This window comes from Leptinotarsa decemlineata, unplaced genomic scaffold, assembly GCF_025532065.1.
Source record: "Leptinotarsa decemlineata unplaced genomic scaffold, Ldec_3_MD MMD2_tig00000251_RagTag_RagTag, whole genome shotgun sequence".
NCBI classification, from domain to species: Eukaryota; Metazoa; Arthropoda; class Insecta; order Coleoptera; family Chrysomelidae; genus Leptinotarsa; species Leptinotarsa decemlineata.
In genome coordinates, this window is record NW_027412547.1 from 3,520,619 (window position 1) to 3,537,399 (window position 16,781).

The 16,781-nt window shown below is 34.5% G+C and overlaps 1 protein-coding gene across 1 annotated transcript; it reads left to right on the plus strand.

Moving 5' to 3' along the window:
• The first annotated feature begins 2,392 nt into the window (after positions 1-2,392).
• On the plus strand, positions 2,393-9,839 carry Tpc1 (Thiamine pyrophosphate carrier protein 1). Its single transcript, XM_023159937.2, has 2 exons — positions 2,393-3,011; positions 8,980-9,839. The coding sequence occupies exons 1-2, from the start codon at positions 2,642-2,644 to the stop codon at positions 9,534-9,536; spliced, it is 927 nt and encodes a 308-aa protein (XP_023015705.2). The 5' UTR covers positions 2,393-2,641; the 3' UTR covers positions 9,537-9,839.
• The last annotated feature ends 6,942 nt before the right edge of the window (positions 9,840-16,781 follow it).

The following is a 16,781-nucleotide window of genomic DNA, read 5'->3' on the forward strand; positions in this document are numbered from 1 at the left end:
AAATTGTCACAAAAACATGTATTTACCTCCATAATTTTTTGAGAAGGAGTAAAACAGCGCGTTCATTACATTGTCCACCAGGAACTTTAGATAACGAAACGCAAGATGGAACAATTATTCCTGGATCATGGCGAGCTGTCGTCCAAGGCGAAACTGGTCTGCAGGATTTGTCACATAGAGCAAGAAGGGCAACTTTTGAAGCTAAAGAGGTCAGGAATGAATTTATGAGATATTTTCAATCGGCTGAAGGCCGTGTGCCTTGGCAGGACCATTATGCCTAGCTTTTTACTACTTTATGTCACGTTTTACTTTTTATATATAAATACTAACAGTAATTTTATATATATATATATATATATATATATATATATATATATATATATATATATATATATATATATATATATATATATATATATATATATATATATATATATATAGAAATAGAATAGTAGTTTTTCGGGGATTCGGTCTGATTAGATCAAAATTAAAGAAAACAATATCAACAAAAAGACAGACATCGACAACCTCAGCAAAATTTATTCATTTTTACTAACAAAAAATATAAATCTGAATACATCCTGTAATAGTAACACAGTATAAATCCCCATAATGAACGATAATAAAAATTTGAAAAAGTATTTCACATTATTCAATGTCAAAAAGTTGTCATTTTGATGTTGAAGACTTCTTTCAGAATTGAAATTTCCAAATTGAATATTCTCACATAGCACAGGTATTCTGTTTTATCCGTTATTATGTTTTATATATATATGTATATATGGATATATATTTATATATATATATATATATATATATATATATATATATATATATATATATATATATATATATATATATATATATATATATATATATATATATATATATATATATATATATATATATATATATATTATATATATATTATGTCCTTTTTATATTACAGCCCTCGATAAAGCTAATAAACATTAGCGAAAGCTCGGGCAGCTAAAAAGAGTAAATATTTATTCTAATCAGACCGAATCCCCGAAAAACTACTATTCTATACATACATACGGTCGTTACACTATCAATTATATATATATATATATATATATATATATATATATATATATATATATATATATATATATATATATATATATATGTATAACAAATAGAATAACGTAAAATTAAAAAAACCCACCTCTTCATCACTACCACCAGTTGATGATGTTGATTTGGGTTCATCTACATCCAATAAAAATTTTAATAGCTCATAGGTAAACCATTTGCTATTTTTGTTTGGAGATGAGCCACTCTTTTTTTCTTTGAATTTCTTATGTTCACGATGAAACGCTGACCTGAGATTTTTGATTTTTTTTTTCACCTCCAACACCGTACAATTGCATTTTTCTAGAAATAAATTAATAACATTAATAAATAAGACAATTTATTTTTCACCTCCATCACCGTAGTATAATTATATTTACCTGATAATTCCTTCAACTTATCATTTTTAATTTTGTTGTCTTTATAATATGGGCTTTTAATATCCCATAACTCCGGGGAATTATGATATGATTCTATAAAACACAATGTTGTTTCATTCGTCCACTTCATTGTCGCATGCCACAAGCCGCACCGAACCGAATCAAGTTGGATAGCCGACGACACTATTCGACACGTGGATTCATGACGCAAGATGACGCAATCGTCAGGCAACACCGTTCAACCTGTTGCATGCGGCAAGACGACACATTTTTTGTCGCCTTGTGTTCCTTCAATAGAAAGACAGTGTGTAGCATGCGTCAGTGCCGCATGCTCCATGTTGCTCAAATGTTGCCTCAGTGGAATTGCGCCTTTAGGGCGAAACGTCGATGTCAGTGAAATTTTTCCTTTCATTTAGTATATTATGTAGAAATCCTGTGAATGATATCTGATTCAGTTCCATAACGAATGTTTGGAATACAAACAGTAGAGAAAAGTTTTTTTCTAATATCAGTGTTCATATAAAACTATTTGTTTCGAAAGAATTCTTCTTTCGTGTAATTCAATGTTTATATGAAAGTAGTTGTTTCAGGAGGGCTCTTTTTTCCAGTTTGAGTGAAAGTTACTTCTTTGCAGTAATTTTCACGAATCATTACACATTTTCTACAACGCCACCGACGACGTCTCCTTCAATGTTTTTTATGTTTTATTATTATTATTCAACCTCATGTTTTAGAATAATTATCATTATCAATCATTATTCAACTCTCATCTTTCGAGTTCAATTTCATTTAATACGACCACCCAAACGATATTCACTCACGAGGACCTTCTTCGCCGATCAGCTCGAATGACCTTGAAATGTTTCAAAATAACTAAAAAGAAGCACCATAAGAAAATTATGGAATTCTGAGCCAGAATCTATATATTACCTTCACTACAACGCATATTTCTATTGAGAAAATTTTAGAAATTGATTTGTTACACTGTGCTGTGACGCAGTTGCCAAAACGCTGTGAAATATAATAATATGCAAAAGTGACGAAGTGAAGTCCATATTATTACGTCTGTGGACATAGATAACCTATGCTGTGCTATGGGTCTAATCGCTAGAATTTTTTCCAATTTTTTTTCCCTTCGATTTCAGTTGATGATAGGTTAAATAGAAATGGTCGGATACAAGAAACATAAAAACTTAACACAACTGGATTTTGCCATAGCTGGAGGACTTTCGGGATTTATAACTCGATCTCTATGTCAACCTTTGGATGTCCTAAAAATTAGATTTCAGCTTCAAGTAGAACCTATCTCTAATAAATCACACTCAAAATATTATTCTGTTATCCAGGCTGTGAATGTAATATTTCATGAAGAGGGTATCAAAGCGTTCTGGAAAGGACATGTTCCTGCACAGTGGTTGTCTGTAACCTATGGAACTGTCCAGTTCTGGTCTTTTGAAGTATTATCAAAGAAGGCCCAACACTATTACAATTCAAGCAATGCACCTGTTGTGAATTTTTGTTGTGGATCTATTGCAGGTAAATTTAATTGATGGATATGCCTATAACTGAAATAATAATTGATTCTATCAAGAAAGATATCAGGGCAACTGTTAACTATAAAATTTTTGAAAATATAGTGAGAAGACTAATCAGTCTATAATTATCCATATCTGATCTATTACCACTTTTATTTATGGGGATCACTTTACTCACAATACTAGTGGTCTAACTACATTACCAAGTGTTTTATATAGGTTGTCAACATATAGTTTGAACTTCCCTGAATTAACGAAACTTAGGTCAAATATTAATTAAAAGTCACTAGCTTTGTTTGATATTACTTGTCGTATCTGCGTTTCTTGTCGTCTTACAGTAGACGCGACGCGTACTGGCTGACTGCGTTGCGTCAAGTTAATCTTATTGTGATAACTTTTAAATGATTCGTCCAAATAACTTAGTGTAAAAAATTTTTTTATTTATATTGAAATTTTGAAACAACAATTATTATAAGAATTTGACAGATATTCTAAAATGTGCATTGTAAAAAACTCCAATTTAATTGTATTTATGGCTCAGTGTTTTACATATAGTGGCTACCACATAAGAAGTAGATATATGCTATTGCGGACTTTTAATTAGGACTATTTAAGATAAACAGTCTTACGGTACACCAACATGATACAAGAAATAAAGCAAACCTTGTTCCTACAGCTAATAGGTTGAAAAGAACAGATAATATAGGAATTAAGCTATACAATGCCTTATCTGCCGAATTTCGAAACTTGTCATTTAGAAGATTCAAAAACAAACATCCTTTATATGAAATTGATCAATTTTTCGAAGTTATCCAAGAAGAAAGAGACACTTTTGTGGTCACCTCCCGAACTTTTACTCAATTTTGAATATATATAATCGTTAGCTATGTGATTTATAATTTGTAAAAGCTCATGGCTTTACATTTTAGTCAAGTCTTATAAGATTGGAATTTTATCTTGTTAACTTGTATTTTTTTTTGTAAATCTAATTTATATCTACAAGCATTTTTTTAAAACTATTGATAAATGTTAACCTCTCAAACCTATTTTAGAAATTGTATTGACGTGTCTGAAAACTGTGTGTTTCTTGAGACTAATAAAAATTATTATTATTATTAGTATAGAAGTGTAGATTAGTATATGTGCTCTGCGTATAGTTTCGGTATGCCAGTTCCTGAAAAAAAAAAATGATCACTTGAAAGCAATATATTTTATAAACTTGTTCACTGTGTTATATTTATGAATTTCATGTGTTGGAGTTCAAACACATGAAATTATCCCCCGAAAAAACCTCCTCGTAATAAACAAATAATTCTTACTTTTTTACGAAATCAAATGGACACGTATTAGCAGGTTGTCATAAAAAGCAAAAATTTATTTTTTTTATGAAAGTTCTGAACGTAAATTGTACCTTAAAAACAATCTGATTAATTTTAAAAAGAGTTGAACTCAATAAAAATACCTTTAAATCTTCAAATTATCTCGAAAACTAATCGTTACAAAAATTTTCTTTTAACAGAGATGTAAAGGTATTCGAAAGACCTTTAAAACAAGGTGCCACTCGACCTACTTTCCCTATCTAAATAAGGGTCGTCGGACGCACCCCTCCGGGGGGTGCGTACTACAAAAAATCTGATTAGTCTGAAAGGTGTCCCCCTTTAATTAGATATCGACGCGTCCGAGTTTTTTTTTTGATCCTATTTGAATCCCTGTTAAGTTTTCGTTGTTACACACTGTATATATATCTTGCAATAAATGTACTATAGTATGTAAAATGGACAAATAAAGGACTCTACCTCTTGTAAAGAACATAGCAAAACTGAATTATCAGTTTTCAACTTATATACGAAATATATTAATGTAATGTGATGTATTCTTCAATCTTTCATATTAGGTAAAATATGAAATTGTAACTTCGACTTAACATTCTACAAATGCTGGGAAAATATTCAACTCAAAAATGTTTGGCACTTTGTGTTACGTGTCATTTCAGAAATATGAAACGTCTTCTATTTTGTTATTCATTAATATCATTTTTAGCTTCAATAAGATTTGCAAAGTTTTATGGAATGGAAAATGATGGGGGTTAGAAAGCGACTTGAACAAGATAAGTTCCACCCACACATGTTCGATTGTCAACAGGATAGAAAACAAGGTTCTGAAACTTTCAAGAATGAAAATGTATCAATACACCTCATGTACCTCAAAAGAAAACTTACTGATATGTTACTGGCAATCAAAGAAAGTAGTAGATGTGTTACTAGGAGATACTTTACTCGATAGTTACAACATATCAAGAGGGGACTTGCAAACAGAGGGAGATCAACCATCAAAGAAGAAAGTAGGAGAAACTGATAAGTTGGTGTCCTCAGGAGCATAAGTTCGAATAAAGTTAAAACATTGAAGCAAATCAACCCAGTGTTCCAATTCCAACAACTTCAATGTGTTAAAGCTGTTCAACTATAACTATTCCAATTATAAAAGTAGTCTTTCCTTCAATGAAGATTAATTTTTGTGCCTAACAAAAAATATATCAGTTGAATCAAGTCTAAGTAGTAGCAATAAAGTCTTCTTCAGGTGCATCTGCCACTTCCAGCTATTCACATTTTACAGAAATGATGGATAAAGAAGAATATCTGAAATATTCAGATTAGACTGTTTATCTCACTTCTCAAAAAAAAATCGTCCAACTTTTGCAGAATTGGGTGATGATTTTGGAATATTTGAAAGCACTGCTGGCAGAACTTTGGAAACCCAGTTACATCTGATTAGTAATCTGATCAGAATTGATTGTTCAGATACCAGGTAGAACATTTAGGATATGTTTGCTTGTACCTTTCATCGCACACAATTTAGTTCCGTTTATGAAAATTGAAATTCATAATTTTGACCACTCTGTATGTATAATACAAATGTTTGATAGGATACGTAACAAAAAAAAAAGTTACTCCTGAAGTAGTAAGTTCATCTTTTATGTATTCATTCAAATAAAGTTTAGCTCTCACTTTTAATATTGAGTGTGTACCCTATTACACTAAGCTGAACATGATAGCTTCATTGCACATAGTGAATTTCATAAAGTATTAATAAAAAACGTAATCCTCAATGTATACTTTAATTTAAAAAATGTTATACATTTTAGGTAAAACTAAATATATATATACAGCGTGACTCACGTTCGATGGTAGGTTAGACGTTTATGGTAAACACAACGCAGGAATGGCAAACCGTGGAAATTATCACTACAATCATAGAGCAAAACAAAACAAATGATAAAAGTGTGACGGACCTAAAGAAAAAACAAGTAACAAAATATTATAATCAAGAAATTTTACATTGATGAATTCATCAAATTTCTATGAATCACTAATACTATTCAATAATATTTGAATGTTCCTTGATAATACCTCAGAGATTATAAGTTCCTTTTGGCTTGACCGGTCCTATTGGCCCGTATTTCTTAGTGTTGAAAAACCTTTGTGGAATCAAAGGTAAGTACACTCGTGACTGAGGATAGTATAAGTGCTTACAAATATTTTTCTTATATAGGTTATTTTGTGTTATAATTGGAAATCGATAACCTCATTACATTTTATAATTGGAAATTAATCTATCCATATTGATATGCTGAGAGAGCTGTACACTATTTCTTTTTTGATATATGGATGTTTGCTCTCTTGTTTGTAACAAGTCTGGAGCCCCAGAGAGACCTGTCTGTGGCATTTGTACTCATACCTTCCACTACAGTAAAACAGGCGACACTAACTACTTGAAGATTAGTCAGGGCAGTGTGCTGTCGTTTGTCGAAAACATCTGGACTTTGTAGGTAGCTATGCAACCTCAGGCATAAAATAAATCTAATGTAAACACTTTTCGGGTTGGACGATAGCAAGTGAAAATCGATCGTTCAGCCTGAAGCTTGAACCACCGACCAACGCGGCGGTCGATTTGAGCGAGTGAACAAAGCACCCACGTCGAACCGACCGACCGTAGCACGTAGGTGCTTTAACGGCCATCGGCCATTGTGAATCAAAGTAGACACTATCCATCAAGTAGTGAATCATACTTTACATCAATATGTCACTTGAACAACTTAGTTCGAGGTGTTATTGATAATTTTTATTGACAAGGTTAATAACGTGTTCTGATGTTCCTGTCGCAGGTTTAAACACCTTGAGAGGAGGCTGCAGATCTGGCTTAGAGGTCCAGAGGTGGTCGTGGAGTGACAGTACCACTGCTTATGGACACAAATACAGCCGGAACAAAATACGGAACAGCTTTGGCTCCATTCTCGGAGCCAAAGCTGTTGTAAGATCTTACATACTTTTTGTTTGTTACTTCAATATCAACTGTTCACAAGTACCTGACGAAATGCTAAGCTATGTTAGAAGTTAAACTATATTTTGGACAAATCAAAAGTTTTTGGTATACAATAAAGTGATGTATATTTTTCACATCTTCAGAAGGAAAAATGTTATGTTCTAACATAGATTCTTGATATATTCCTAAGGATCGAACTTATTCCAAAATGGTTTCTTGTTTGAAGATGGTTGACAATATTTCGTGGCGCATTTCATGAGTTCGGACTTCCATTGTCTAAATATAATATAAATTGATTCGAAATCTCTAACAGAATCTGTAAAAAAATAAAAAGGATAAGAAGGATTGGGTCCAAGAACAACATCAGAACTTGCTTCAGATCTGGGAACACTATCCGTAGCAGCCTCACGAAAACCAGGCCACCAAACGCGGACTGCCATTCCAAGAATTACATTTACCGGATACCCTGCGAGCGTAGAGATACGTAATATATGGAAACCTCTATTCAAGCGGAACACGACCAACTCCCGCCAAACGGTCAGCTCCCGCTAAAACCGATGAAGTGGAGAGAGGGAAGAGGGGATAGGTGAAAGCACTCGAATGACCTATAAATAGTCAGATCTCGAAGGAATCACACGAATACGATTGTGGATACTAACAATCGTAACGTCGTGAAGTAACTTGGTTTGTAATCTTTTAATTCTATATTTTGAATTTTCATCGCGGCTTCTTCAACCTTCTTGGGGTTCCCTCCGTGGAGGTGCACAAGTGAGGGAGCTTTCCTGCAGGGGCAGCCGGTTCCTTGCCTTTACTCAAGGCGGAGCTCTTGGCGCCCGCTGCAGGAAGTTCCCCTGCTGTTGGAGGTGGAGTGGGGTGCACTTATAGTTGCTGCCACTTCTGCCTCCTTTGCTCTCTTTCTCCTTTTGGCCTCGGCGCCGCAAAGGCGCTTACGCCTTGGCCTTTGTATTACATTTCTGTTTATCCCCAGCCACCGCCTTAGATTGAGGTGAGCACTTCTGTCCAGCCTCAGGATTGGTTTGTGTTATTTCTGTTTTTGTGTTTGTTTCATTTGTGTGTGTTCCCACGAGTAGCAAGGAAAGAGTTGGTCATCTCTGGCAGAGCCCCGCATTACCAGAGGAAGGTTAATTACAATGAGGTTTCGCCCAAGGGGATCATTCGTAACTGCATATCACCCTGCGGCCATTCAATTGTCGGCACGATTCCTTACACCTTTGCTTGGGTAGGCTGGTTCACGGTGGCATGTTTTGCAACGGCTTTTGGGGAGTTTCTGTTCTCCTCATCCTACCTAATTCTGCCACTGACCAGTAGTCCGGTGACTCCTTCCGTAAGGCCAAATTGGCTTCCCAGACTCCAGTCCCCTGGCCGTTTCCCTATCCGCAACCTGGGGACGCGCTCGATAGGTAGCCCAACCCACGGGTTGCTTGTATGTTATTTCATTGTAATTTCAGTTTCAGTTCTTTCAGCTAATCTTTTTTTACAGATTCAGGGATTTCAAATCATTTTATAACATATTAGACAATGGTAGTCCGAACTGATGAAAACGGTTTCTATTACTCACACCCCTCTCAGCTTATCTAACTGTTAAATATTCATATGAAAAGGCATAATCGAAGTTATTGTTGTTTCAGGATGCACCGCTACCTTAGTATCTTTTCCATTTGATGTAATTCGAACGCGACTCGTTGCTCAAAGTGAACAAAGAAAACTGTATAAAGGTGTCTGGCACTCATTTCAAGACATGGTCACGAAAGAAGGATTTCCAGTTTTGTTTAGAGGGCTCTTAGTCACCATCGGTCAAGTAGGCCCTCATTCTGGTATACAATTTATGTGTTATAAAGTGTTTGATGATATATGTAAGAGGGTGATTGGTTCAGATTCTACAAGTTTTTCTAGTAGTTTAGTAGCTGGTAGCTTGGCTGGACTCTGTGCGAAGACCTGCATTTATCCATTTGATTTGGCAAAAAAACGACTTCAGATTCAAGGGTTTGAAAATGCTAGAACAGTTTTTGGGAAACATTTTCGATGTAGTGGACTTACTGATTGCCTCGTGAAAATATACCAAAACGAAGGAGTACTAGGATTTTTCAAAGGACTATGTCCAAGTCTCATCAAAGCTTCCTTAACAACAGCTCTACATTTCAGCACTTACGAAATGGTGTGCCGTTTCTTAGTCTCCTTGAAATGATGATGATATTATTTAACCTTTATTTGAGAATTAAAGTCTGCCACGGAACTGTTGGAGAGGTTCGGTATTTTATGATACGAAGGGAATTCTAGCGATTGACTATACAAATTTACCTAACGTCAGCCCTAGATTTCAACACAAATAATGGTATGTTTCTTCTCAGTCTCTCAATTGATATGATTAGAATGAATTCCTTTTGTTAGTCTGTTGTGGAGTAAGATCTGAAAAATTTGTAAATCTTATGCAACAAAATATGAAAATCATTTAATAATGTAAATTTATAATAAATCACTTATAATCATTGATTGAATTATTATTCGGTAGATATCAAGACTATATATTATATAATTGAGAAAGATTAATGCAGTCAAGCTACTGGAAAATAATTCCATGAAAATCAAAAGATAAATACTATTCTGACCACTCTCATATTGATTTCAATTTAAGAGCTACCAGTAGACAGCTGTTTCAGCCTATTGGGCATCGTCAGTACCGGGAAGGCGATCTTCGAAATAACACACATCGGAAAAGTCTAGGGATATTTTTATAACATACTAAATATCATAAAAATAAATGCATGAGGTCGTTTAATTTCGATTAAATTGGTACACTCGACCACCCTGTAGATTTCTATGGGTCGAACAAAGCCTGCAAAAACGGTAACTAATCTTTTATCAAGTTTTTTACAAACTGTAGGTTTTCGGCTAAAATGAATAATCTGAAAGTGTCGAGTTTGTACATTCTATGCGGTTCTTGCTCAGCAATTAAACTGGAAATATTGTGCTTTAACATGGAACGCCATCACTTACCATTGGCTGAGATGAATAGAGCTGTAGGGCTTCTTCAAGGTGGCATGCGACAAAATGATGTAGCTCTTTGTTTGGGAGTCTCCCAAAGTATTGTCAGTCGATTGTGGCGGCGTTTCCGTGAAACTAGCAGTCCAGCCGAACAACATCCAGGGCGAGGACGCGCTACAACTGCAGTTCAAGACCGATTTTTGGTCTTAACCGCAAGAAGACAACCGACAATCACAGCACCTGAGTTGGTTAACGTGTTGCAGCAGACGCACCAGGTAACCATTGGTCGTGATACTGTCAGAAATCGACTGCATGAAGCAGATCTCCACAACAGAAGGCCACTTAGATGTCCACCTTTGTCGAGAGGCAATCGCGGTAGAAGATTAGAGTGGTGTCAAGAACATCAAAACTGGGATGCAAATGATTGGGCCACAGTTTTGTTTACAGAAGAATCCAGATTTGGATTTCATCCAGATTCTCGTCGAGTAAGACTGTGGAGACGACCTGGAAATAATGAACGTTTGAGACACGTCCAGAAAGTCCACACATACAGAGGTGGTACAGTAATGATCTCGTTTTTCCAAATCGCTTCCTCACAGCTCGACAGTACCTCGACACCATTCTTCTACCTATCGTCCGTCCGTTTGCTGGTGCTGTTGGTGAAAACTTCCACCTAATGCACGATAATGCTCGTCCACATGTCGCGCGTCTAGTGACTGACTGGCTCACCAACGAAGGAGTTGATGTATTGCCATGGCCAGCACAATCACCGGACCTGAATCCCATCGAGCACGTGTGGGACATGCTTCAACGAAGAATTACTCCGCATATGGGGAACATTCACACAACGTTTCAATTGAGAGAGCTTTTAATCGCTGAATGGGCAAATGTACCTCAACAAGACATTGACAATCTCATTTTGTCGATGCAGGATAGATGTAGGGCCGTAATAAACCAGCGTGGAGGCCATACTTTGTACTGATTCCAATTTTTTTTGTATTATGATTTTTTTTCGGGGTGCCAAAGAAGAGTCATATTTTTTTTTAGTTTTGCTTATATGCGCACTCTGTATTTTTGACCATGTAATAAATTTTGTTCAAATCAAATCAAATCAAATCCTTTATTTTTCTGTTCGACAATTTCATAAGTAATTGTATTAGGAATAGTCAGTAAAGCTAAAATTATAAACTACTACACTAAAACTAGAAGCACACACGAAAACGCATGCACACACCACACATACACTTACGTTAAATAATCATCAACACTGTAATACGCATTCAGAACTAAAAAATTTTTAATCTTTGTTTTGAACATCTCTAATGTTTTGCTTTCTTTTATTTCAGTTGGTAAAATATTGAACATAAGTAAGTTACATTCGTTTAATAATCACCCGTCAACTTTTTTTCCCTAAAGCGATCTAAAAAAAAATTATTGCCATTTTTAAAAATATCCCTAGACTTTTCCGATGTGTGTATAAATATTTATGTATATATATATATATATATATATATATATATATATATATATATATATATATATATATATATATACTATATATTTTTCTTTTCAAATAATCATTTCCAATTCTACCTGAGGGAGTGTTTTTCAATATCGTCATGGAGGAGCCTAAACTGAAACCATTGCAAGGTCAAATTTTTCAGATAGTGAAGGATTTCAGTTTGATTCTGCCAGCTTATCGGCAAAGCTAGCAGAACATAGCAAAAACAATACGTAGAAAATCGGCGAAAGGGGGCAATAAGAACCTGAAATGAGCGTTAAATTATGACTTTGCCTGATTCAACAAAATGTTTTTTTTCTAGCTTAACGTTAAGCTAGCAGAACCCACGATATCTCCGTCAAATGAAAAGCAAAAATTCTGGAATAGGGTACAAAATTAACCTAAAATGTTGGCCTAAGAATAAATACGAAAATTCAAAGTGGTGCTGCTAGGTTAACGGGGATGTTTGTATGACCCGCTCAATTGACTTTTCCACTGTGGGTATATCAGTGAAACTTTAACATGTTGACATTTCCACTTCTCAGATTTGAAATCATGAAAAAAAATTTGATCTTGAATCAGATACAATTTTTGACATCCCAAATCGAGCAAATATTGTTTTTAACTTTGAAATTACATTAAAGCTGAAGAAATTCTTATTCAAATTTGCAATTTCGACATGTCACAAGTACATATGATTCATTTAGCGAATGAAATATGTCACAACCTACTTTGTGAAAAGGTAGTTCTACTATTTCATGGAAACACAAGTGGTTCTGATAGCGATCGTTAAGAGTTTGCATTTGTTTGACAAATGTGGCATGATAACGCCATGTCTAGTATGTGTTTGTTAATTGTGGCCCAATAAATTGTTAATGCCATTATGACTTTAATGACTTGCCTACATGTATTTGAAACTGTGAATTTGTATTCACTAATTTTGTGAAAAATTGGACTTATGCAATGTTCACATTAGGCTCAAATAGTCGATTTTGTAAGCTATTGTTTTGATAATTTGATTAGCATGTTCCTTGAATTTCAAGTTGCTGTCAATAGTTACACCCAAGTACACGAATTTGTTTACCTTGTTATACATAAATAAAATAATGTTTCATTATCAACAGATTATTAAACTAACCTGTGCATGCAGTTTAAATAATTGTAACCACACAGATTGTAAAAACTACGTTGATAAAAATTCTCAACATGTTACAAAGAGTCACTAGTTGACATAGCTCATATTCACCAGCTTACATTGGTTAAAGTCGCTTCACAAAAATACCGATGATTGCCCAAGACGATACATGTTAAATTTAGCCACTGGAATGAACAAAAGTGCTTCCTAGTACAAATGGCTATAGTTTTTTGGAAAAGCTGGAACAGCTACTTAGTAGTCTACCAAATAAAGCAAATGTTATTTTGGCGGGCGATTTCAACATTGACCATGACGACGAGAACTCTCTCCTCACCCAACATATGAAGAATTTATTTCTATCTTTTGATATATCAGTGCACACCAATAGTCCTACTAGGATATCTCCATATTCTCAAAGCACTATCGATTATATCTGTAGTAACTTGAACAACAACTATATATGCTGCAACGTAAAATCAGCGAACATTTCTGATCATGAGGCTGTCCATTGTGTAATAGATTTAGACAGTGTTATTGATATAAAAAAATATAAATATGGAAGGCTTTTCAGTAAACGAAACTACGACAAATTCTATGAAAATTGTTTACATAACGATTGGAATGCTTGTTTAGAAACTATCGACCCATTCTTGTCTTTTTACAACCTTCTGACTAATTCCTTTAATTATTCATTTCCAATGCAAAAAATCAAAATAAAACGAAAAAACAAAAAACAGTGGTTAACACAAGGGATAAAAACATCCTCAAAAAATCTTAGATCGTTATATAATATAAGAAAGTATACAAATAACATATTCTTTCATAAATACTACAACAGGTATAATAGAGTATATAAAAATGTCATTAAATTAGCGAAGAGGAGCTATTATCATAACAGAATGTCTAATAGCAAAAACGCTATCAAAGAGGCATGGCAGATTGTGAATGATTTGAGTGGAAGAAACAATCCAAGAACTGAGACCGTTACCCTTGATCCAAATTTACTCAATGAATTTTACTGCACTATAGCAAAAAAACTATCCATAAGCATTCCAGATTCCCCTGATCCCTTGATCTATATGAATAGTATCAAAATATCCGAAAACTTTATATTATATAACACCAGTTTACAAGAACTTATGGCTACTATTAGTAGCATAAAAAACAAAAAGTGTTGTGGGTATGACAGTATCTCAGTTAGTATCATTGAAAACATGCCTATTTTCGTTTTAGAATTACTAGTCCAACTTATTAACAACTCGTTTGTGACGGGAACATATCCGGACTTCCTAAAAACCACTATAGTAATTCCAATCTATAAAGGTGGTGATATTAATGACCCTTGCAATTATAGGCCAATATCGCTTATACCAATTCTTGGTAAAATCATTGAGAAACTAGTAAAGGTAAGAATAATGGAGTTCGTGGAAAGAAATAAAATTCTAAATAGGCAGCAATTTGGCTTTCAGGCTAGGAAAGGAACTGGAGATGCCATGTTTGTCTTCCTTAATGAACTGTACACTACAGTAAACCGTGGAGACGCATGTGCGGCGGTGTTTTGCGACCTGTCAAAAGCATTTGACTGTGTAAACCATGAAATTCTACTGCGTAAACTAAACCAGTATGGTTTCAGAAAACAGAGTTATGATTGGATAGAATCGTACCTTAAACAGAGAACTCAGATTGTGAGAACACATAGGCTCTCAGATGGAGGTTCCGTCGAGTGTGGGGTTCCTCAGGGCTCAGTGCTGGGACCAATTTTGTTCTTACTGTATTTTAACGACTTAGTAAATGTTACAACCGACGGTTCTTTCACAATCTTTGCTGATGACACTACCATTCTATGGTACGATAAAGATGCTGATAACTTGCACTCAAAAATAGTTTTAGGGATTACAAAGATCAAAGAGTGGTGCGATGCTAATTTACTCTCCTTCAATATTAAAAAAACTAACAGCGTATCATTCCACTGTGCTTTGCCGGATATTCCTCTGGGTGATGGTGCAATAAGAAATAATGCATGTAATAAGTTTCTAGGGGTGCACATGGATGGGGAACTAAACTTCCAGCATCATGTTAGACAGCTAGTTTCAAGGATCGCCTCGGGTGGTTATGCACTACGCATCGTTGTAAATGAACTAGGTACAGCGACAGCAATGCAGGTTTATCATGCCTTGATCGAATCGCACATTCGATATGGAATCGCTTTCTGGGGAGTCTGTAATCAAGTACATTTTAACTCAATCTTTGTTCTTCAAAAACGTGCAATTCGATATCTTTGTAAGGCGGCTCCCAGGGTATCTTGTAAAGAACTATTCAAAACTCGTAAGTTGTTAACTCTGCCCTCATTGTTCATTCTCGAAACTGCCTGTCTAGTATATAAAAACAAAACAATTTACAAGTTCGCTGATGGAATCACCCGCCAGAGAAATGACATAAAACTTCCAATCCCAAAAACAAATTTAATAAAAAATTCATGCATATATAACGCTGCCAAAATATTCAATCATCTGCCAACAGAAATAAAACATTCTGAAACATATGCTGTGTTCAGAAAAAAATTGAAAACTTCTCTTCTGGATCTGGCTTTATATAGTATTACGGAATTTTTTGAGACAGTGTTCACTGACATCTAACATCAGCTCAGTATGTTATATGTGTTATTTAATTTATTTATTTTAATACTTAGTTATAACCAATTGAAAATTAAATTAATTGATAGTCCTATATTTTTATTGACAATATCATGTGAACCATGATATATAAAGTTTTATGAATGTCTACACTTTGTCGATAAGATTATTGTATCTTCAGACAATAAAGTATATTTATTATTATTATTAATAAATAATAATAAATGTCATTTATTGGTGAATACCAAAGGGCCATCGACCGAAGTCCTTCAGCCAGTGTACAATTTTTTGAATATTTGCAGTGATTTCAACATATGCCTACATAATAGATACATAATACATTATATTTCTGACAAAAGAAAAGTAAATTATAACAGTGATTTAATGTTTTCCCAAATAGTTTTTTCCGGGTATTTGAATTGTTGTCCTTCAGCTCTTTCCCTACATAATGCCTGTAGGGTCTCCAAGTTAGTTTCATTTTTGGCAAAGCGGTTTCCTAGGTCTGATGTCTCTCCTTTATAGGTTTCACTTTTGTAGTTCTATAAAGCAGTGCGTTTGAGGGATTGTGTAGTATGTTCTGAGGGTGACGCATTTTGGTAATACTCCTCAGTGTAGATGTTTCAGCTGTTTGCAGATTTTTTAATGCAGGATTACGACAACTTGAATAGATTGCATGTGCATATTTGAGAAGTGGACGACAGATCATTTTATATATTTTAGCTGCAGTTTTAGTGTTGTTTTCCTCTATTGATGCATTTCTTTTTAATCATTTTTGTATGGCTGTTCAAGTTGATTTTGTGGTCAATGTTAACTCCCAAGTATTTTACTGATTGCCTGCTTGTTACCATTTCGTTGTTGATGTTTATTGTTGGTAGCGTCTCTGAAGAGTTGTGATGAAAATCGATGAATTGTGATTTTTCCGGGTTTGGTCTCAGTCCATTTATTGAACCAGGGCGTTGTCCTGTAGACGAGATTTTGCATTTCCTCTACTTTGAGTGCTAGCGTGCGGAAAGTGCTTCATTTTTACTGAATTTTTAAATGTTTAAATGTTCAAAAGGAGGATTTGTCTTTGATGTTGTCTTCCTTACAAGAAAAAGGAGAGTAATTCATGAATTCGAAAAAAAATAGTAACCAATTTTTTTCTATTGTTACTGGAAAACATTTGTTTGGTTGATGAAC

Bases quoted from the DNA above. Each gene is read 5' to 3' on its own strand.
- Tpc1 (XM_023159937.2), top strand. From the start codon at position 2,642: ATGGTCGGATACAAGAAACATAAAAACTTAACACAACTGGATTTTGCC. The intron at 3,012-8,979 runs GTAAATTTAATT...TTGTTGTTTCAG, and splicing joins TTGTTGTGGATCTATTGCAG to GATGCACCGCTACCTTAGTA.